General features: G+C 46.4%; 2 protein-coding genes and 3 non-coding genes across 5 annotated transcripts; 1 reads left to right on the forward strand and 4 right to left on the reverse strand.

Annotated features, from left to right (window-relative positions):
• The first annotated feature begins 481 nt into the window (after positions 1 to 481).
• Positions 482 to 2,565, forward strand: LOC4345779 (protein PHOTOSYSTEM I ASSEMBLY 2, chloroplastic-like). The gene is made up of 5 exons (XM_015794871.3): positions 482 to 647; positions 887 to 966; positions 1,618 to 1,786; positions 2,063 to 2,155; positions 2,275 to 2,565. The coding sequence occupies exons 1-5, from the start codon at positions 557 to 559 to the stop codon at positions 2,403 to 2,405; spliced, it is 564 nt and encodes a 187-aa protein (XP_015650357.1). The 5' UTR covers positions 482 to 556; the 3' UTR covers positions 2,406 to 2,565.
• A 361-nt stretch (positions 2,566 to 2,926) lies between these two features.
• On the reverse strand, positions 2,927 to 3,012 carry LOC112936235 (small nucleolar RNA U31b). The gene has a single exon (XR_003238363.1). It is a non-coding gene; the product is annotated as a small nucleolar RNA U31b (small nucleolar RNA).
• A 397-nt stretch (positions 3,013 to 3,409) lies between these two features.
• On the reverse strand, positions 3,410 to 3,492 carry LOC112936238 (small nucleolar RNA snoR117). Its single transcript, XR_003238365.1, has one exon. It is a non-coding gene; the product is annotated as a small nucleolar RNA snoR117 (small nucleolar RNA).
• A 1,162-nt stretch (positions 3,493 to 4,654) lies between these two features.
• On the reverse strand, positions 4,655 to 8,626 carry LOC4345780 (uncharacterized). The gene is made up of 3 exons (XM_015794872.3): positions 7,708 to 8,626; positions 5,058 to 5,137; positions 4,655 to 4,963 (listed from the first exon to the last, which is right to left on the reverse strand). Exons 1-3 carry the CDS (start codon positions 8,602 to 8,604, stop codon positions 4,870 to 4,872), a joined length of 1,071 nt encoding a protein of 356 aa, XP_015650358.1. The 5' UTR covers positions 8,605 to 8,626; the 3' UTR covers positions 4,655 to 4,869.
• Positions 8,627 to 22,189: 13,563 nt separating this feature from the next.
• Positions 22,190 to 22,271, reverse strand: TRNAS-GCU (transfer RNA serine (anticodon GCU)). Its single transcript has one exon. It is a non-coding gene; the product is annotated as a tRNA-Ser (tRNA).
• Positions 22,272 to 22,619: the final 348 nt, after the last annotated feature.

The raw sequence follows: 22,619 nt of genomic DNA on the forward strand, positions 1-22,619 counted from the left end.
AAGTTAAAAAAGATACAAATATTAGGGAATGATCTAATATCAAATAATTAGAAGATGTGAGGCTTCGAACTCAGGACGTCTAGCCCACCACCTTGTGAAGCTAGCTGAAAAACCCTAAGCTTTTCTCATATGACTGCAAGTTAAGCGGTCACATGGTTATACCAGCACCACTAAATTCGAAACGAATGACGCAGATGCATCGAATACTCTAGCAAAATACCGTAGCACTTACGGTAAAACAAGTAAAGGTTCGAATTCACTGTAGCAAGCAATTTTGGCCGCAACTGCACTGGATCTCAATCCCTATCAGACTATCAAGCCGCACCAGTTGATGGCGCAATTTGATCAAGGGAGAGACAATAGACTTATCCCTTTCCTCTCTGCTACATTTCGTGGGCCGTTTTATCCGTACTCCAGTGGGCCAGTATGCGCAGCAAATGGCCAGATAGATATTTCTGGCTAACCCCAATCTCCCAAAAGCACACGGAGCCGGGTGTCGCCTCGCTCCCCCTCCTCTCGTCCTCACAAGTCGCGAGGAGTCGAGAGGTGAGCGGCAATGGCGGGCGTCGGCTGCCACTTCCTCCTCTCCCTCTCCCCGCCGCTCTACTCCATACGCCGTCCCGCCGCCGCCCACCGCCCGGCCAAAGGTGAGTTCGTTCTTCTCCAACTCCGAGCTTATAATTAGTTAGTTCCAGCGATGCCCCTTTCGTGATGAGGGAAGTTCGCGAGCTTCAGCATCGTCCTTCCTCGTGCCGTGCTCTTTGTTCGGATTCACAAAGAGTCGAGCTCAATTTTGTGATGGATTTCTTGGAGAAACTGTCTCCCTGGGATTTGGGCCAGTGAGCTAATTTACCCTCTTTCTGCTTGGTGTGTGGCTATGTTTCAGCGCGATCCCATATCAGCTGTTGCTCGAGGCACGACGACGCAGAGGCATGTTCAACAAGCAAGCCCTTGACCAATGGCAAGGTTGTCATATTACCTGCTCTTTCCGAATCCAACTCTCCTCATTGCACAATTGAGCATACAGTATTCATTCTTTTTGCACTAGCGAGCACGGTGCATTCATACAGCTGTTTACCTTCGATTCTGGCGGTATGGTGACTGTGGTATCATGTTGAGCTCGTTGGTAGTGGTAGATACTAGCTGGATGAGAGTGTGATCTCTTTTTTAGCTGGATGAGAGTGGTAGATACTAGCTCGTTGGTAGGCAATAGACAGTGTTGTGACATCCTTTCTAATCTGGTTGTCTTAGCTTTTCTTGCAGGGAAAAAATATGATGGAAGAGTAGAAATCTATATATGATTGCTGATGAATTATACAGAAAAAGAAAAGCACTGAAATATTTGTTGTGCAAATGTTAAACTTTCAGAAGGCTTAAAACTTGGCTGCCCTATATCATAATGTCACTGTTGGACTAGCGATGGTCATTACTTTGCCTTTTAGTTGTGAGAAACGACATTTTAGTGAGATATTGATAGTTTTCTAATCTTGAAACGAAATCTTCGAGCTAGTAGGTGCATGATAACTAGAGTAGCAATTTTGTGTTGTGACACTTGGAAACAATCTTTCATTAGTACATTTTGCTTCCATGTGTTCTGATTCATCGTTTCTCAAGCAGGAAGAAGAAAAAACCACTCCTTCCAGACGAAAATGCCTTGCTTGCCTATGTGCTGTGACATTAATCAGTGCATCAGGTCCAACAATGCTTACACCAAACGGACTCGCTTCGGATATGATGAGCAAGCCTGCTGTATGCCGGAATTGCAACGGTAGCGGTGCTGTATTATGTAAGAATTTTGCTCGGCTCGTTTTTCTTGCCATGTCTTTGTTACAATGTGCAATGGTTTTCACCCGTCTTAAGAACTCATGGGATATAAGTGATTTGAAAATGGACAACCGTCTAGCTGATTTTTACTCAATTATGACCAGTTATCGATGTCTGATTAGGTTTGATTTGTCATTTACTAACATTCATAGTAAATCAGAAGATATTAGTAGTAGTGCAGCATAGTGCTGCATCTTTCAACATCTTGGAGCCATAATTCAACTCCAGCTCGATATAGGTGACATGTGCGGCGGCACTGGAAAATGGAAGGCCCTCAACCGAAAGAGAGCAAAAGATGTCTATCTATTCACAGAGTGCCCAAACTGCTACGGTAAAGCTTTTCACTGATGTTCTGCGATGATATATCTATCAATCGAACTTCCATTCCCACTTTCATAGCAGAGCTTTGTTTTTCAATGTCACGCTTCTGATCATCTAATGCCAATGCAGGCCGAGGGAAATTGGTGTGTCCAGTTTGTCTAGGAACAGGACTGCCAAACAACAAGGGGCTTCTCCGGCGACCAGACGCCAAGAAGCTGCTCGACAAGATGTACAACGGCAAGATATTGCCAGACTCGTAGATCGTCTCTACAGAATACATGTGAGATATAGTAATTGATAGGATTCGTATGAGATATATAGTCAGGCTCGGGATGTTGCTCAACATTCTCTCCTTTCTCCTGTAGTTCAAATCAACGTTCTAAACTTAATAGATTCATCACAGGAGCATTACATTATTTATTATTTCATCTCAATCATAAGAGCATTGTAGCAATTTTGCACGTTTCAGCAACATAATAACCGTTCTGAAGTCGTTCAAAACATCTCTCCTGCAGTCCAAACTTCACAGATTTGTCGTAAGAGCATTATTGTGATTGTGCAGCTTTCTACAATAGCTCTGAAGTTTTTCAATGTTGGAACAGTAGATATAATCAGTTTTTATATATTTTTAGGTTACAGTATTAAGTTGTGCAAATATTTGTCCAACTCTGGGTAGAACAGTGCTACGGCCTCAGTCGAAATAGCAGAGAATAACAAGCAAAAAAGAATCAAAACGAAAGCAAATCAAAACAAAAACGAAGATTTGATAACATTGCTCATGGAGTCAGATTTGATAACATGTCAATCAGCACAGATCCGTAATTCGGATCCTAAGACTGGGGCGACAAAATCATACTCATCATGCTCCAACGCAGTGCACGGCATGTTTCGTTTCCTGAACTGCTATTAGATGAATTCGGCTTAATTTTTTTGATACCGTAAGAACTGCGACTGTCTCGAGCAAAAAAACATAAAAAAAGATAAAGATTTAACGGAGGAAGTGTAGGACATCGGGATGCACACGCCGCACATGAAACGGCGGATGCATGATAACTTATTCCGGGATCGTTCTCGGCAACGTACAGCGCTGAAGACGCTACGGGATTTAGCGCATCAGAGACTCTAATTTGTTGCCTGAAATCTCATCTCTATCACAGCATTATTATTAGCTAGCGCAATCAAAACCAAACCAAAAAGAAAAAAAAACAGAGAGAAACAGTTCGAAATCAGGACAAAAAGAACGGGATAAAGAACACCAAATCGAGGGCCTCATAGATAAATAATTTGGCAATTGTGAAACATCAAGAGTATCAGATGGTACGGACAATTGATCTCAAATCACAGGCCCCAAAAGAGCAAAGAGATGGAAACCATGCGGCGCAGGGAAGAACAACCTCGATCGATCTCACCTCGCTTAGCATGGCGGCGGCTGATGGAGTTGGAGGGGCGGATGGGAAGCCAGGTGTGGATGGACCGGGATTTATATAGGGGTGGCCTCTAACCCTAGGTCTCCCCCGTCTGTGGGCTTTCTGGGAAGGAGGCCCAGGTGGCCACAAATAGGACATCAAAGGCACAAAGCCCAGTCAGCCCACAGATAGAATCAACGGGATATATGCATATCACTGTACTTGATTTTTCCAACGGGATATAGTATAAGTTTGTGTTTCAACATAAAAAATCAACGCGATATACATATCATTATACTTGATTTTTTTTCAAAGATAAAATCAGCGGGATATACATATCATTGTGGAGTGATAAAATCAACTGGATTACACATCACTGAAGTGATTTTTCAACGGGATATAAGCTTGTGTTTCATGATATCCGAAAAAAATATCAACGGGATGTATTCTGTGTTTCATGACATACCGACAGTCATACTGCCTTTTTAACGGGGAAAGCTGAGATGATTATACTAAGCTTTTCTTAGGCACTGTTTGATTCAGCTTAGCATTATTATAATCTAGCTTATTAGGAGTAAGCTAAAACAAACAAGTAGATTATTATAGCAGATTATTATAATCTATAAGCCAGATTATTATAATCTAATAAGCTGCTCTAGAAGAGTTTTTTTCAGATTATTGAGTGGCTAAAGACCCACTACCCCTACATACTTGAAAAAAATTACCCACCTACGCCATCAACCAAACAGATAGCTAAGGGCATTATAGACTTTAGCCTTTCAAACCAAATAATCCATGCCTCCAATAATCCAGACAAACAAACAACTCACAGATTATTTTATTTTATGTCAGTTTATTATAATCCAACTTATAATAATCTGGTTTAATAATCTAGATTATAATAATTATAAGCCGAAACAAACAGAGCCTTAAACGAGAAAAGCAAACAAATTTTCCTGAAGCAAGTGCGAGTTTTAGGGCAGCACAGTGCGGCTGCACGGATGAAAACTTTGCGTAATTTGGTCTCATCAACCGCAGCAAGACAACACTTAAAAGTTCAGGAAATTGCAGAACAATCAACGATCAACCAACACAACACAAGGTTACTCAACCATCAGTTGCAGATTAACACTTGGCAAACATTGCAGACGCATTCCAGCGTGATGAATAACAGATGTTTTTTCCGACTTCCCCGTAATATGCAAAGTTTCTGTCTAACATCGAATAAACTGCGACAGCAAAGACAGGGATAACTGTGACATGGTAACGCTCGACTTCCTGAAAAGCAGAAATCCAGCTCAAGAGTCAAAGTACTGCTTTAGATCCCAAAACCAAACACTCCGCGTATCCTCTGGAAGATGAGTTCTCTCCAGCCTCGCTCCGTGTTCTCCACCACAGTTGAATTTCCATATCTGAAGTCAAGAGATGACCACACATATTTAGTTAGGTGCCTGAGCCAAAATTATGGTTTAATTAACAGGAAGTTCGTAGGATGAGATAGAATACCTGTCTTCCTCTGGCACATCAGTTTGTTTGAGGCTTATGACTGTAACTCCCGACTCAGGCTCATCAAATACCAACCTAACCTGCACAGTTCGATTTTCGCATTTTTGAGGACCTTATTCAACATTTATATATAAGCAGTACCTACAAATTACAGACGTTGACTTCACATGGCTAGATGAGTATATCTATCTCTCAAGTAACTTACTACAGAAACTCACTGGAAGCAGAAAATTAACAAGATGCAAATACCACATAGCTAATCACATTAGGCTGCCAGGAATGACAGTGGTCTGATTAATCACCAGAGTTACTATAGCAAGGAAATAAATATGCACATGACTTGGGCCTCCAAAAACATGTCAAAATTAAAAGCCAGGATCTTATTTGGTCAAGGGATTGTTTGCAAAACACAAAAAACTCATTGTACTGTGAAGACATTCTGCTAGCTAGAACTAGGGGTGATAATGAATTGGACTGAGATGGGTGGAAGGGGTCAGATTTAAGAGCGCGTCCTAAACTACGCTTCAACTTGCTTCTTCAATTTTGGTTAGCACGCTTTTTAACCTGTTAAACGGTGTGTTTTGCACGAAAACTTTCAATATATAAGTTGCTTTAAAAATAAAAAAAATCATTTTTCAAGTTTTTAATAATTAATACTCAATTAATCATATGTAATCATGTTTCTCGTTTTGTGTGCAGCTAATCATCCATTTCAAACCATACTTTAGAACAGGCCCTAAGAATGTATTTGTTTTGGGTGGGTTCAAATGTTTGATAATTGGAGTGGACTGGTTTGGGTATGTAAGTGAGAAGGTTTGGGTTGGATTGGTTTTGGGCAGGAGTTTCCTTGGTTTTAAATGAACGAACCCAATCCATTTCCTTGACCATGGTAGGACCATTGGTTCCTCTTCCACGCACTGCATCCAGGCAGCTGCAGGAGGCGCCACCGCAGCCACACTGGGTATGTCAAGCAGCGATCAACTGCTTCATCTTGGATCCGTGCACAAGCAGCAAGATGGCAAGAAGCATCAAGCTGCTGCCCCTTGATTCCTGCCCTGCCTTCACCTTGGGCAACACCGCTGGTGCAGTGAAAGCAGCGAGTTGCTGCTACGGATCTACTCCTTGCTCAGGCAGTTAGGCAAGACGGAGAGGTCATGCAGTGAGAGCTTGAAGGACACCTCGCCGCTATGAGCGCGGAGGAGAGGGAGGCGCAGAGAGAGGCGGCATTCACAGACACCACCGACAGGAGCAGCTCCAGCTCCAACGCCGTCCATCGACAAGTGGCAAGTGAAAATGGAGCCACCCAAGAAGACGGTGGCATAGTGCCATGTTCCCGGTGCAGAGTCACCGACCATGAAAACAGCGCCCCACTGCCGTGTTCCCAATGCAGAGGTGGTGCATGCTGCCACCGTGCCACCCCCACAAGGTCAATTTGCACGGATTTGTCCATTGGCACCCCTAGCTAGAATTTATAATCTAACTAGATCTCAGTTCGCCCAAGGATTACATGGGCAAAAATACCCGCATCCAGGTAAAACTTGTGTCCGACAACAAGTAGAGTAATACTCCCTACGTTTCATTTTATAACTCATTTTGGGTTTATCCTAAGCCAAACTTATAGTCTGAATAAGCTTACAGAAAAATATAGCTACATTTTCAACATTTAATGAAACTGATTGGGGTTACAATGTTGTTACATTTTTCTATAAACTTGGTCAAGCTTAAAGTAGTTTGATTAAGAACAAACCTAAAATGACTTGTAACATGGAATGGAGGGAGAAAGTCGTATTCACTTGATCAGACACAACATATGGATATGGCTAGCAGTCTAATTGGGTAACAAGGTGGGAAGCAATTCCTTAAATGGACTCTGCACTTGTACCAGTTTTTAGAACAAGGGATAGAACTGTGAAGGTCAGTCTTATAGCTCCATGCTACCAAATGAAAATACTGGTACCAGCCTAGAACTACAATCACATGCTTCCATAGATATAACCCGCTGCCTGAAATGCTGCAAAATCACAGCAACCTCCAAATGCTAAATCAGGGATGACATGGTCAGAAAGGGAATTTGACGAAGTCAGTTCCAACCTCTGATGTTTCAAATTTTAGAGTTCAAATGGAATCAGGAAGAGAACTAACAAATTCACCCCCTAAAAATTTCATATTGTAAGAGTTCAAATGGAATTAGGAAGAGAACTAACAAATCCACTGCCTATGAATTATAATTTTGGGATAGGACTCTCAAGGGAGGAATTAAGTATTATCATAGACAAACGCAAAATGAAATTTTGACAGAAGATAGTTCTGAGTTCTGACCTGCGATGTTTCATATTTAGGGGTTCAAATGGAATTACGAGAGAACAAAGGAATTCACTACTCTTACCTAATAATAACAATTTTTGGGATGGCACTCTCAAGGAGAGGTAAATTACTACTATTATTCATTCCCTCACCAAACAGACCAATAGCCCCTACCTCTATGCCTAATTTTATTGAGTTTTCAATGTTAATCAAACTTTTGTGTAGATAACGTTCAACATTTGTCATGGTTTTCACTTCTAACAATTATACATAGCGGAATAATATGAAATAGATTTAGTCTCAAGATCAAGTGATCACATAGATCATAAGTGCAGTAGGCTCTTACCGTCGAGTGCACGCCGTCTGGCCAGCTACCGAACCGCCACTTCTGCACGATCAGCTTCCCTTCCTGCAACTCCTCATTGACGCCGCTGATTGACCCATCGAAGAGGCTGAACTGCCCTCCGACCTCTCTGCTTATCCTCGCATTGCTCTGCGTGAACCCCTTCCATCTGTTCTCATCCATCAAGATCTCATACATGTCCTTCGCACGGCAGTAGAATTTCTCCGTCATCTCGATCGTCTTGAATCCTTCCTTGTCCTTCGCCTTCGCCTTCTTCTCCTTCACGGCCGGCGCCTCCTCCTTCTTCTCCGCCGCAGGGGCAGGCGCGGTGGCCGCGCCACCGGCCTCTACCGCCGCGGCCTTGGTGGGGGTCTTCTTGGAATCCAGCTCGTCCTTAGCCGGGCCGCCCTTCGCCATGGCGGCGACGTACTCCCGGATCTTCTCGAGGACCAGAGGCTTGCCCTTGGTGAGGAAGGCGTCCTTGGCGCGGCGGGCGACGGGGCCATCGTCGCCGCGGACGGTGACGCGGAGCTCCGGGTCCTCGTCGGCGTTCTCGTCGGCGAGGTAGGGCACCTCGGCGGCGCCGGAGACCTTGACGACGCCGGACTCGGTGGTGGCCTCGGCCTCCCAGGCGAGGGTGAGGGAGAGCTCGTACCCCGGGATGACCTTCCCCTTGCGGATGTTGACGTAGGCCTCGCCGTCGAGCTTGTCGAGCGCGGTGGTGCGGAGGGCGAGGCCGCCCTCGCCGGAGAGGACGGGGAGGCCGGCGAGGAGGGAGGTGAGGCGGGAGCGGGACCACTCGAGGCAGTCGCGCTCCGCCCAGTGCCAGTTGTGGACGTTGGTGCCGTCGGCGCGCTCCTGCACGATCCACCGCGCGTCGCCCTCTCCGTACTTCGCCATGGGAGGGGGGGGAAGGAGGATTAGGGTTTGGTGGGGGGGCTTGGTGCGCTTGTCTCCGTCGGATCTGCGGGTGGAGATCGGAGATGGGTGGGGGGGAGATGCTTTAGAATTGGGGCGGCGGCTGCTTCTGGATGGTTCGGTTCGGTCCGACGGTCGTGGACTGGAATAGTCTGGAAGTTGAGGGGCAAAAGAGAGCGAGGGCTTTATTTCCTTTTTTAAGAAAGAGCGAGGGCTTCTCGGAGGTTCCACTTCTATGGTTCTACCGGTAAGTCGTTCTCCTTTTCCATCGCCGGTACACGAACTTGTTAGATGGATGTAATATATTGTACGAACTTGTAAAATACTCGTTTTGGTGCATGAACTTGTCTAGTGCGTGCGAAGGAAGGCAAAACGTACACAACATGGATAATCTTATTAATTTAGGAGCTCATTAGGATGCTATGTAAACATATATCCGAGAAAGTTTGTTATTAGACATACACATCTTCAATAAAAATAGAATGGATATAGTGATCGTAGAAAAATATAAAAAGAAACCTTTAGAAATATATGAAATTCATCACTTCCAATGAAGGATAAAGTAGAGACCACATTTATAAATATTGCATGTCTTATGTACCCTACTACACGTATGCACGTCACATCCTAATCAACATCAGCTTCGTAAAATTAACATTGTCAGGCTATTTTGGTCCTTGTTCGCACGAACTAGTCAAGTTTGTGTACTAAAACAAGCATTTCACAAGTTTATATACTAAGTTGCACACACCTAACAAGTTTGTGTACTACCAATGCAATATACTCTTTTTTTTACGCATACACACACATAAACACTATACACGGAACACTGTATTTACATCCATATGAATATGCTCTCTAAAATATGTTCCGCAAGTGATAGAGCGACGTATTTTCTTATGATTAATTAAGTACTCCTCCAACAATGTTACACTATCAATTTTCAACTTCTACTTTAATCCAATCGCAAAAATAGAAATTGTCAATTAATTGTGTCTTTATTTAGTTATTTTGGGCAATAACTAAATAAACCTAAAATTATAATAGAAATGTTCATTTGTGGGAATATATAGCATGCCACTCTATATGCATGATTGGTGCGATTGCATAGTCGTAGCATTGCAGCCGCTCTCACATAAAATTTGTTTTCGATACTTTAGATGCAGCACAGACGTACCAAAACCATACCGATCAAGCCTAGCTATAGTGACTTTTCTGCACCGGTGTAAAATGTGTGAACTATGAGCTAATTTGCCGCAATTGGCAGTCGAGGAGTGTTGACGATCCTTAAATGTTGAATCTGCTCATCAACTCCTGCATAAAACTAAATAAAATGAGACACCGATCATAGTGATAAGATTTATTTTAACTATTTCACGAGTGTTGATGAAAAATTTGTACGCATGTAATTTTGTATGAAAATGTTGGAATTAATAGATGGGCTAAGGTCCATTCGAAGATTAATTCTTTGAAAAATCACAAAAGCCTACCTCATGGGATGGCATGTATGTGGAGTTTAGTACCACCTTACTTATTCTAGGAGAGGGTGACCTCCTTAAAAGGGAGGATGCCCTCCTAGTCACTTCAAGCATGTGTGGTGGAGAGAAGAGGGGGAACACGCGCGTGCTCGCCTCGCAGGGCAGATGCAGCCTCCTTTTGCAGTTTTGTTTTGCTGCAGGAAAATTCGGATTTGTTTTGTTTTGGAAACATTCCGAAAAATCCGGTGCGTAAAAACGGCGTGGAGTCCGGATAAGTTACTTGCGACTTATCCGGTTCGGTTACGCAGAGTGGAGATCGTGCGGGCGCCCTGATCAAGCGACCTATCTCTATATAAACCGTGCCGCTGCCTTCTCGCAACACACACGAAATCAATCTAGGGTTTGCCTCCTCCTCTGTGCTGCGCCGTCGCTCGTAGACTACTCCATCCCGCTCGCCAGCGTGCACCAGCGATCGGGAGAGCAGGTCTCCGGAACCTCTGCCTTCGACGTCCTGCACCGGGAGAAGGCGGCAATAAGGTTTTTGGGAAGCGCTTCGCGCGACTGCTCCCTGTTCGTCCGCGACGGCTCGCCTTCCTCTCCACTCGCATGCTGCGCGCCTTCGTCGACGCTCGCAACCACGAGTAGTTCCTGCCGAGCAACCGGTCTTTCCGCCACCTCGGTACGTGTTCGACATGTTGCGTATATTTGATCTGTTCATGTTTTACTGCTTAGTTTACATGTGTAGATCTAATGATGTGTTAATGCTAGTATACATCTGTAATGTCATGATTTATTTATGAAATATATTAAATCATTATATGCCTATATTCTCAACAATCCAAAAACTTTATTATAGGCGCTGTAATTTTACTATGGCTGGTTTTGCCGATGCACTAAGGCCGGATAAATTTACCGGTGTGCACTTTAAGAGATGGCAGATCAGGGTCACTCTGTGGCTGACAGCTATGAAATGCTTCTGGGTAAGTACTGGCAAGCCTATGGGCGTTCTTAATGCTGACCAGCAGAAAGAATTTGATGAGGCCACTACTCTCTTTGTGGAATGCATTCTTAGCGTGCTTGGCGATCATCTGGTCGAGGTGTATATGCATATGACCGACGCTAAGGAGTTGTGGGATGCACTGAATACTAAATTCAGTGCTACTGATGCTAGCAATGATCTGTATATCATGGAGTTATTTCATGACTACAAGATGGCTGACAACCGTTCTGTAGTCAAACAGGCTCATGAGATACAAACCATGGCTAAGGAACTCGAACTCCTTAAGTGTGTCTTACCCGATAAATTTGTGGCCGGGTGCATTATTGCGAAACTACCTCCATCTTGGAGAGGTGCCGGTACTGCACTCAAACACAAGAGACAAGAATACTCCGTTGAGGGGTTGATAGCGTCTCTTGATGTTGAGGAGAAAGCTCGGGAAAAAGATGTCGCGTCTAAGGGCGATGGTGGGCAGTCCACTGCCAATGTTGTACACAAGGCCCAGAACAAGAGCAAGGGGAAATACAAAGCTCAGCAGATCACCAACTTCAAGAAGAAGAAGAAGAACAACAATCCTAATCAGGATGAGAGGACTTGCTTTGTGTGTGGTCAACCTGGCCATCTGGCCAGGAAGTGTCCACAACACAAGGGGATGAAGGCACCTGTAGGGCAGACCTCTAAGTCTGCTAATGTGACCATTGGCAACACTGGAGATGGAAGCGGGTATGGTAATTTACCTACTGTTTTTTTAGTTAATCAGTCTACTAATTGGTGGGTTGATACAGGGGCCAATGTACATGTTTGTGCTGACATCTCATTGTTTTCTTCTTATCAGGTCGCACGGGGTTCCACCGTCCTAATGGGGAATGGGTCACATGCTTTTGTTCATGGTGTTGGCACGGTAGATCTGAAGTTTACTTCGGGAAAGATCGTGCAGCTGAAGAACGTGCAACATGTCCCTTCTATCGACAGGAATCTTGTTAGTGGCTCCCGTCTGACTAGAGATGGATTTAAGTTGGTTTTTGAGTCTAATAAAGTAGTCGTGTCTAAACATGGATATTTTATTGGTAAAGGTTATGAGTGCGGAGGCCTGTTCCGCTTTTCCCTTTTTGATTTCTGCAATAAGTCTGTGAACCATATTTGTGGCAGTGTGGATGATGAGGCTAATGTATGTCACTCACGTTTATGTCATATTAATTTTGGCTTGATGTCTCGGCTTTCCAGCATGTGTTTAATTCCTAAGTTTTCCATTGTCAAAGGTTCTAAGTGCCATAGTTGTGTGCAATCAAAGCAACCTCGCAAGCCTCACAAGGCTGCTGAGGAGAGAAACTTGGCACCTCTAGAACTCCTACACTCAGATCTCTGTGAAATGAATGGGGTGTTGACGAAGGGTGGAAAACGATATTTCATGACGTTGATTGATGATGCTACTAGATTTTGCTATGTGTACTTGTTGAAAACGAAAGACGAGGCTCTAGACTATTTTAAAATTTATAAGACAGAAGTTGAAAATCAACTTGACAGAAAGATAAAAAGACTTAGGTCTGATCGTGGTGGAGAGTTTTTCTCAAACGAGTTTGACTTATTCTGTGAGGAACATGGCATTATACATGAGAGGACGCCTCCTTATTCTCCCGAGTCTAATGGGATTGCTAAAAGGAAGAACCGCACACTGACCTACTTGGTGAATGACTTTATTACAGGTCGCCGTTTTCCTCTTCTCTTGCCGCCGGTGGCCGCCGCCGCAAATCGCCGCCGTCGAGCATCCTCCGGCGAATCCAAGCCATTGGCTCGCTCCCTCTCGTTCCCCCTTGTCATTCCGGTGTACACCCTGTCGCCCCTCGTCGTCGCACGACGTCCCAGAGAAACCGCCGCCGCCCGCCGTCCATTCGCGACCGGCGCCTTCGTCTTCCTCCAGCCGGCCCGCGTGGCAGCCACGTAGGCGCCACGTCGGCGCCACCTCGCCACAACCGAGTCGGCTGACCCGGTCAGCTGCTCCCTCCGTTCCACCCTCCCCGTGCGCGTGGTCCACGGTGGGCCGTGAGGCTGCGCGTGGGCCCGCCGCACCCGCGTCCTCCGCAAGCCGCGCGCGTGCGCCGCGTCCCGCCCAAACCCTAGCGCCGCGTCGCGTGCTCCTTGCTCACGGTGAGCCGAGCCGCCGACAAGCGGGTCCCACTCGGGACCACGCGGGATGGACCCGGCCCACCAGCTCCCTCTCTCCTCCCCTCCCGCGCGTGCCTTGGGCCGCCTTCTCGGGCCGGCCGGCCCATTAATCTCGGCCGCGCCGCCCCTTTTTCTCTCGGGCCGCGCCCTAGCCGCCCGAGGGAAGTCTATTTCCCCTCCCTTTTTCTTTTCTTTTTCAAAAGGGTTTAATTAAATCATTTTTCCTTTAGATCAAAAATCCAATAATCTTAGAAATTCAATATCTTCCAAACCGTAAGTCCGTTTGACTCCGTTCAACTTCCAAAATTCCTCAAATCTCGAGATCTATCTAATGGCATGCTTAGAGATCAATAATAGGGCTTTATTTTCGCCGTTTGTTGAGTTGTCCCATTTTGCGTGTAGTTTCGGAGCCCGAAGACCCGCAGTGCGAGGATTTCAAGGATCAAGCTCAAGGTCTTGAGCAAGGCAAGTCACCTTTGATCATCTTGCACCTATAATTTAAATCTAAGTATTTCTTTTCCGCAAATATTGCATGAATAGGATTTACACAAGTAATTCGGCCGCAGCTTGAGAGATAGCTTGACGGCCCCCAATCCTAATTGCTGCAATTACCCTCCTCTTGAATTATTGAACACTTAAACCTCCTTTGTCAACTGTTGTGCTTCGATCCACGGGCCTTCGGGTATGCGCATCGGAACACCCCCCATCAAAATATAAAATATCCAACGATGGGTAAAACTTGGGTTTTACAAAAGACTTGGAAAACCCGACACCTAGGTCGGTGCTTGGGAACTAAATGAATTTCCAAAATCGCGGACCGGGGAACGTACCGGGAGTACGGTTTCCTGCTCTTGCACTTAAGGACCGTTTCCTTGGAATTTCATCCGAATACAAGACAAGTGCGACCACATGGGTGGAATGGGATGCCCCTGGCTGAGTAAATAGCTAATCAGGGGAGCCTTGATGCCAAGAGACATGTGGATTCAACGGGGTGGTGTCGGGGAGAACCCCCGGGCTTCCTGGCCTAACCTGTTGTTGGTCTGGGACCCCTCTCGTTGGCATATGGCAACCCTGTGTCGGCTTTGGAAATGCCTTGTCGTGAAAGCCTCAAAGTCGCCAGACGTGGCTGTTCTGCACGGGCTGGGTGACCCGGGTTAGTAACGTCATGTGGGTAAAGTGTACCCTCTCTGCAGAGGTTAACAAACTGTTCGAACAGCCGTGCCCACGGTCATGGTGTGAGGTGATTCCTAGCGTAGTTTTGTTTGACTTCATCTTTGTGCAATTGCTGTTGTGGAATGGGTTCAATGTTTGAAAAATCTGCGGTTGATGGGATCAGCCAGGCCCGGGTGGCCGTTTGAAAGCCGTTGGTCGGGTGCCAACCCTGATCAATTCAAACACCGATACATTGCACATACTCCGACCGGACGAGACACACTGTCTCATCCGTGTCGTTTGAGAAGCACTCACTTAGTTGTTTCAGAAAGGAGTTTAAATAAAATCAATTGCAAAAACAACAGCCTTTCCTTTGAAGCCTGCATTAAACACTTAATTCCCATGGCTTGCTGAGTACTCCTGTACTCACCCTTGCTCTATATAAATAATCCCCCCCAGTTGCTGAAGAAGATGATGTGGATCCCGCTGACGAGGAGTTCTTCCAGGAGCAAATCGGTTACGATGAGTTTTAGGGTTTCGGCCTAGTTCCCAAGTCGCGCCTGTGATGATTGGTCCAAGTCTTGGCTTCCACTTTCCCTTTTGTAATGCAGTTGTGAGCTAAGGATCTGTCCGCAGCCCAACATGACTGTACTCCTACTCTGTAATAAAGAGACCACTGTTGCTGTGATATTCTGTCTTCCTGTGATACCAGCACTGTTTCCTGGGACTGGTATCAATTAACAGGTTAATTTGGAGCATCACGGGCTAGTTCCGTTCGGGGCTAGTTCGGGGCGTGACAAGAAGGGATACATCCGCCCGAGCACGTCGCCTTGGGGTGCTCCGGTTATTTTTGTGGAAAAGAAAGACAAAACCAAGAGGATGTGCGTCGACTACCGCGCACTCAATGAGGTCACTATTAAGAACAAGTATCCGTTGCCAAGAATTGATGATCTCTTTGATCAGTTGAAAGGAGCTACTGTGTTTTCTAAGATAGACCTACGATCAGGCTATCACCAGTTGAGAATCCGAGAGGAGGACATTCCAAAGACAACATTCATCACTCGTTACGGGTTGTTCGAATGCACAGTTATGTCTTTCGGACTCACTAATGCACCTGCCTTCTTCATGAATTTGATGAACAAGGTGTTTATGGAATTTCTGGACAAGTTTGTCATGGTTTTCATCGATGATATACTAATTTACTCCAAGTCCGAGGAAGAACATGAGCAGCATCTTCGGTTGGTACTTGAAAAATTAACAAAGCACCAGCTATATGCCAAGTTCAGCAAGTATGACTTCTGGCTTAAGGAAGTTTAGTTTCTCGGTCACATCGTGAATGCTCAAGGAGTAGCTGTGGATCCAGCAAATGTGGAGTCAGTTACCAAGTGGACCCCACCAAGGACAGTCACTCAGATTCGGAGTTTCTTAGGACTTGCGGGCTATTACCGCCGGTTCATTGAGAACTTCTCTAAAATTGCCAAGCCAATGACACAACTATTGAAGAAGAAAAGTTTATCTGGTCTGCTGAATGCAATAGGAGTTTTGAAGAACTCAAACGACGGTTGGTGTCTGCACCAGTGTTAATTCTGCCTGATCAGACGAAATATTTCTAGGTTTATTGTGATGCATCTCGCCAGGGGCTAGGATGTGTGTTGATGCAAGATGGCAAAGTGGTTTCTTATGCTTCACGGCAGTTGCGTCCGCATGAAGGCAACTATTCGACCCACGATTTGGAATTGGCCGCAGTTGTTCATGCTTTAAAGATATGGCAGCACTACCTCATCGGTAGCCGTTGTGAGGTATATACAGATCACAAAAGTCTAAAGTACATCTTCACCCAACCTGATCTGAATCTCCGACAGAGAAGATGGTTGGAGCTAATTAAAGATTATGATATGGGTATACACTATCATCCCGGCAAGGCTAATGTGGTAGCAGATGCCTTGAGCAGGAAGAGTTACTGCAACGTCGCATGGGTAGAGGAACTATGCTATGAGGTTCAACGTGATTTGGAACATCTGAACCTTGGTATAGTTGAGCATGGATTCGTGGCTGCCCTAGAGGCATGACCCACACTGGTGGAGCAGGTTCGCATAGCTCAGGCAAGCGATCCTGAGATAGCAGGACTCAAAATGAACATGAGGGTTGGAAAAGCCTGAGGTTTTGTTGAGGACGAACAAGGAACAATCTGGATGGGAGAAAGATTGTGTGTACCCGAAAACAAGGAGTTAAAAGACCTGATACTGACAGAAGCTCATCAAACCCAATATTCAATCCATCCCGGCAGTACTAAAATGTACCAAGACCTCAAAGAAAAATTCTGGTGGGTCAGCATGAGAAGGGAAATAGCAGAATTCGTCACACTCTGTAACGTTTGCCAACGAGTAAAGGCAGAACACCAAAGACCAGCAGGTTTGCTCAACCCCTTCAGATTCCAGAATGGAAATGGGAAGAAATCGGAATGGATTTCATTATGGGTTTGTCCAGGACGTCATCGGGGCACGATTCTATTTGGGTAGTCGTTGACCGACTCACCAAAGTGGCTCACTTCATTCCGGTGCACACTACCTACTCAGGGAAGAAGTTAGCAGAACTTTATCTGGCAAGAATCATGTGTTTACATGGGGTACCCAAGAAGATCGTATCTGATTGAGGGAGCCAATTCACTTCAAAGTTCTGGTAGAAATTGCAAGAGGAATTGGGAACCCGTCTGAACTTCAGCACAGCCTACCATGCGCAGACTGATAGTCATACCGAGGGAGTCAATCAAATATTGGAGGATATGTTGAGGGGGTAGGTTTGTCACGCCCGGAAGTTTCCCCCTTTTGCTTGCTTTAAAAAAATGGTTAAATAAATTGCCCGAAGAAATTGTTTAATTAACCTAGAGTTGAATCCCTAATTAATAAATGCAATTGATAATTGGAATTGGCATTGTGGGATTTTTCTTGGGTTCCACATGTCGCAATTGATTAACGGGATTTTTAGTGGAATTTTCAGAGCTCTATAAATAATTTTAACCCATTAAAATTCATAAACTGCAATATTTAAATCCCAGGGAAATTCCTTTTTCCTTTTCTTTTTCTTTCCCTTCTTTTTCTTTGTTGGGCCGTCGGCCCAACCTCCCTCCCGCGCACCCTCTTTGCTGGGCCGGCCCGCTCCTCCCTTTCCTTCCCCGAAGTCTTCCCTCCCTCCCTCTCTCCTTCGGGCGCCGACAGGTGGGGCCCACCTGTCGGTTATCTCCCACCTCCAGCCGTTGAAGCTGGAGCTCCAACCGACGCTGCCGAAACCGCTGCTCCCACGTCGTCGTCCGCGTCTCCCGCGCCCACTCCGCGTCCACGCGCCGCGCCCACGTCGTCGCCCGCCGCTCCTCCGCCTTTCCCGCTCGCGCGCGCGCCCGCAAATCGGCGGGATTCGATTTGAATCCCGTCCCCTCTCTCTCTCTCTCTCCACTCTTCCACGTCTCCGGCCAAATAGGGGCCATCCCCGGCCGTTTCTGCCCCTCCCGTGCCCTATAAATCGCTCTCTCGAGCCTCCTCTCCCCCTTTCCGCTCTCGCCGCCCTCTCACGTGCCTCCTATCGCGCACGCGCCGCTCGCCGCTAGCGCCGCCGCGCGCCGCCGCCGCCGCTAGAGTCGCCGCCGCCGTTAGCTTCGCCGCCGTAAGAGCTTTCCCAGCCGCCGCCTCGCGTTGCCGGAATCCCATTGGAACACCTCTCCCCTCGTGAGCCGGTGAGTTTTTCCCTCCCCTTCGCCCCCGGCCGTCAATGGCGTCCGCCGTGGCCGTTTTCCCTACTCCTAACTCCTCTCCTCTCCTCCTCTAGGTGTCGCCGCCGCTCGTCCGCCCCTCCTCTCGCCAGGTCGTCGTTGCCGCCTTCGCCTTCCGCTCCGGCCGCCGTGTCGCCAGTGAGGCCTCCCGCCTCCTTTTTTCCCCTTTCCTCTCCTTCCTCCCGCTACCGCCGCGCCGCCGCTTCCGCGTCGGTCGCCGCCGTCTGCGCTGTCGCCGGCCGCCGCCGTGTGCCATGCCCGGGCCGGCCTTGGCGCCGCCCGTCCCCAACCGCCCGATCGGCCCTCGGCCAATCGTGGCCGTCCATCCCATGGCCCGCGTGGCCAGCCACGTGGTGCCACGTCGGCGCCACGTGGTACACCACCACCCCGGCCCTGTGGACCCGGTCCACGGTGGACCACCCCCTTTGAGCCGTTGACCCGTGGGCCCCACCTATCGGCACCGCCCCCCCCCCTTCGCTGACGTCAGTCCTAGGCAATATTGCACAATAAATTGATTAAGGACTTTTTCTTTATTAGTAAAAACACAGTTTATCTTCTAAAATTCATATGTAATTCATCCGAGCTCCGTTTAAGTCCATTCAAGTCTCAGTAAATTCATAAAAATCCCTAGAATCTATTAAAAATGATTTTGTTTCCTGTTTCAGTAGTCTTATAGCATGTTTTGCTTGTGTGCTTTGTTCGTCGCGTAGATTTCGGCCGTTTCATCGATCCGCGGTTTCTCGAAGACGTTGCTGAGGTCTCATCAGTGCGAGAGCAAGGCAAGTCATGCATTACAATTGATCATATTGTACCCAATTTACAAATATCCCGCATTTCTATTAAATGTTGCATTCTTTTACAATGTCATGTGGGATGGGTCCTATTACTCAGCCATATATTGTTTACCTTATGCCATTGATAACTTGGGTATCAAAATGACTAGATGTTGGTTTAGAAAATGGTTAGCCATGCTTAGCTCAACTAGTACACAAATGGGGATCACATTATTATAGACTTTGACTATTAGCATAGTTTTGGTTTGGTGCCACCGCAATAGTGTTAGTTAATTAAAATACACTGAATGGTGGGCTGTGGGTGCATGGTTTTGCTGGTCGCACTCATGACAATTAAGGACCTGTTCACGGGAAACCCTGGGAGACTTACCATGCTTACCACAAGCGGGAATGGGTAACTGCTTGATCTGAAGTATAGCTCGACCCTTTCCTAGGCAACGGTGGCAAGGGTTTGCGTGATGGAGTTGGGTCAGCTGGGGTGTCCGGTTGTCCAGCTGCCGGATTCACCGCGGCGCAAGAGAGGACCACCCACTGCCCGTTGGGGGTGGGGGTGAAACCTTAGCGTGGTGTGGATGTTTAGGGGAGGGTTATGCGGAGGGTCTTATCACGATTTCCCCCTTTGCAGTATCATGGTGATACTTTGGGGCATGGCGACATGTGTGGAATCGTGTCTTGTAGGTACAGTTTTACACCTCTGGCCAGAGTAAAACTATTCGAATAGCCGTGCCCGCGGTTATGGGCGATCAACCAGATTCACCGTGATTAGTCTTACCCTAGTTTAGCTTAATGAACTGGTGTAGTTCAGGTGGTTGGTTGGGCCTGTTGCAACGTGGTGTAGCGTTGGACAGTGATTGGTTAATTTTGCTTAATTACTACAACTGTTTTACTGCTTTCAACTTCTGCTTTTTAATGCCTGTTTTATGCAAAAGAACCTTTAGCCTCCTTTGGATATATCCTGCATCATACCTCCTCTTCCAGTATGACTTGCTGAGTACAGTGGGTAGTACTCAGTCTTGCTTTCTTTTCCCCCACACCAAAGTTGAAGATCTTCCTAGTGGGAGCTGTCCTGTTGAAGTTGGTTTCGTCACTGCCGTCAAGGATTGCCTGTGGAGTGGAGTCGCCCAGCTGCAGAAGTCAAGCTTCCAAGTTTAGCTCGCTTTTATCTTTTCCACTGCATTTGTAATCTTTTCTATTTTTGTAAGACGTGGATCTGTATGTCAACAATTGTCGTTTGTGTACCCTGGCTGGTCCTGGACAGGGATTTAATGCACATTCAGCTTAGAAATTCTGGTTCGTGAATTTCTGGGCGTGACAGCAGGGCAGGGCAGGCGGCGCGCGTGCATGACGTACGCGTCGAATGGTCCGTAAAATTGGCTCCTCACCCTTGCGCAGATGCAGCCTCCTTTTGCAGTTTTGTTTTGCTGCAGGAAAATTCGGATTTGTTTTGTTTTGGAAACATTCCAAAAAATCCGGTGCGTGAAAACGGCGTGGAGTCCGGATAAGTTACGCGCGACTTATCCGATTCGGTTACGCAGAGTGGAGATCGTGCAGGCGCCCTGATCAAGCGACCTATCTCTATAAAAATCGTGCCGCCGCCTTCTCGCAACACACACAAAATCAATCTAGGGTTTGCCTCCTCCTCTCTGCTGCGCCGTCGCTCGTAGACTACTCCATCCCGCTCGCCAACGTGCACCGGCGATTGGGAGAGCAGGTCTCCGGAACCTCTGCCTTCGACGTCCTGCACCGGGAGAAGGCGGCAATATGGTTTTTGGGAAGCGCTTTGCATGACTGCTCCCTGTTCGTCCGCGACGGCTCGCCTTCCTCGCCTTTGTCGACGCTCGCAACCTCGAGTAGTTCCTGCCGAGCAACCGGTCTTTCCGCCACCTCGGTACGCGTTCGACATGTTGCACATATTTGATCTGTTCATATTTTACTGCTTAGTTTACATGTGTAGATCTAATGATCCGTTAATGCTAGTATACATCTGAAATGTCATGATTTATTTATGGAATATATTAAATCATTATATGCCTATATTCTCAACAGAAAATACACTGCTATGTGAAGAAACACACTTTTAGCTAACTAGACGTAAATACATGGATTGGAGGGCCCATAAATTAGAACAAGACCAACATATTTTTTAGATCAATATACCGTGTACCGTCATAATGACGCTAGAACAAGTTCGGTCATCTGTAACGGGCCTAAAGCCTCATCTCTATCGGGTAGCACCTCCGTCACTAAGCAAAGGTCACTGATGTGAGAAAATATCTCAATCGGGCATCCAGCCGTCACGGATGACATATATCTCAATCAGGCCAACACTATAGCCCGCCGGGCGCTAACTTGGGGCCCGATTGAGATATGGAATATTATCTCAATCGGGTCTAAACTATGGCACGTCACTGATATGTGTTATCCGTGACGGGCCTGAGTTATCTCAATCGGACGCTTTTTTGGCCCAATTGAGATAACTTCCTTGTGACGGCCATTAATTTTAAGCATGTTAGAGGCCGTCACAGATAGAAGGTTCTATACTAGTGTGACCCACAAGCCAATCTCACAAGAAAGGTCGGTGGCTAAAAATGGTTTGCCTGGCTCAGCCGAACCAGGGTTATAGCACCCTGAGCCACCAGCTTCCACGTGGAGGATGCCCATTGGCTCCCATGGATATTATGAGTGCTAACCGACTTAACTACCAACCTAGTAACCATCATTTGACAGCTATAAAAGGAGTTTCTCATTTCAGTCTCGACACAGCTCAAACGGAGCAGTGTGCACCACTCATACTACACACTAGACATGTCCGAAGCGAGATGAACTCCGACCTCTTTCCCATTAGGTTTGTCTAGGTGACATTTGAATAAGTACAAGCAATTAATTGTGAACCCAATTCATACTTTTCTGAAAATGTAAGACTTTCGATTATCTTAGGGGAAAAAAGCCTCACGTTGTGAAGAGCTCTTTCCATTTTTTTCTAATTTTAAGGATCATGCACCGTTTGGTTATATAACGATCAAATAACTGTTTAGTGGTGGAATGGTAATAGGGGTTATGTAACAATCAAACAACTAGTTTAGTAGTCGAATGATAAAATGTAAAAGAAAAAAACTCTTTAAGAATTACAATGTCCCAAAATCTGATCAGCGGGAAAAAAAAAAGCATCCATTTCTAACGGACAAAACATCCATTTTTTCCCAAAAGAAAAAAAAAGAAGCGACGCCTGAGAGATTCGAACTCTCGCGGGGAAACCCCATGTACTTAGCAGGCACACGCCTTAACCACTCGGCCAAAGCGTCAGTTATGGCATATGGTGACGAAAGAACAAGCAAGTATGGAGTAACTTCGTAGTAGTACGCAGGACGCCCGGGTGCGTTTAGTGCTGAGTCTGTTCCGCGCTCATCCCACGTCTAGGATTCCAATCCAAAGCCTCCAGTATTCCAGTCCTGCTAGTGTTAAGTGCTAAGTAAACCTTGTACTGCAAGCAAAACTCAAAGGGATCGTCGTATTTTGCAAACCGTCAGAACATTACGTTACATCGTATTTTACACAGCCACACAAGCCTACCAAGCTGAGAGAGAGGGGGGAGGAGGGAGGGGGTGACTTCTTACAGAATCAAGCTCCCTAAGTTCAGCTTTTAGTACAGA

Source organism: Oryza sativa, chromosome 8 (genome assembly GCF_034140825.1).
Source record: "Oryza sativa Japonica Group chromosome 8, ASM3414082v1".
Lineage (NCBI taxonomy): Eukaryota > Viridiplantae > Streptophyta > Magnoliopsida > Poales > Poaceae > Oryza > Oryza sativa.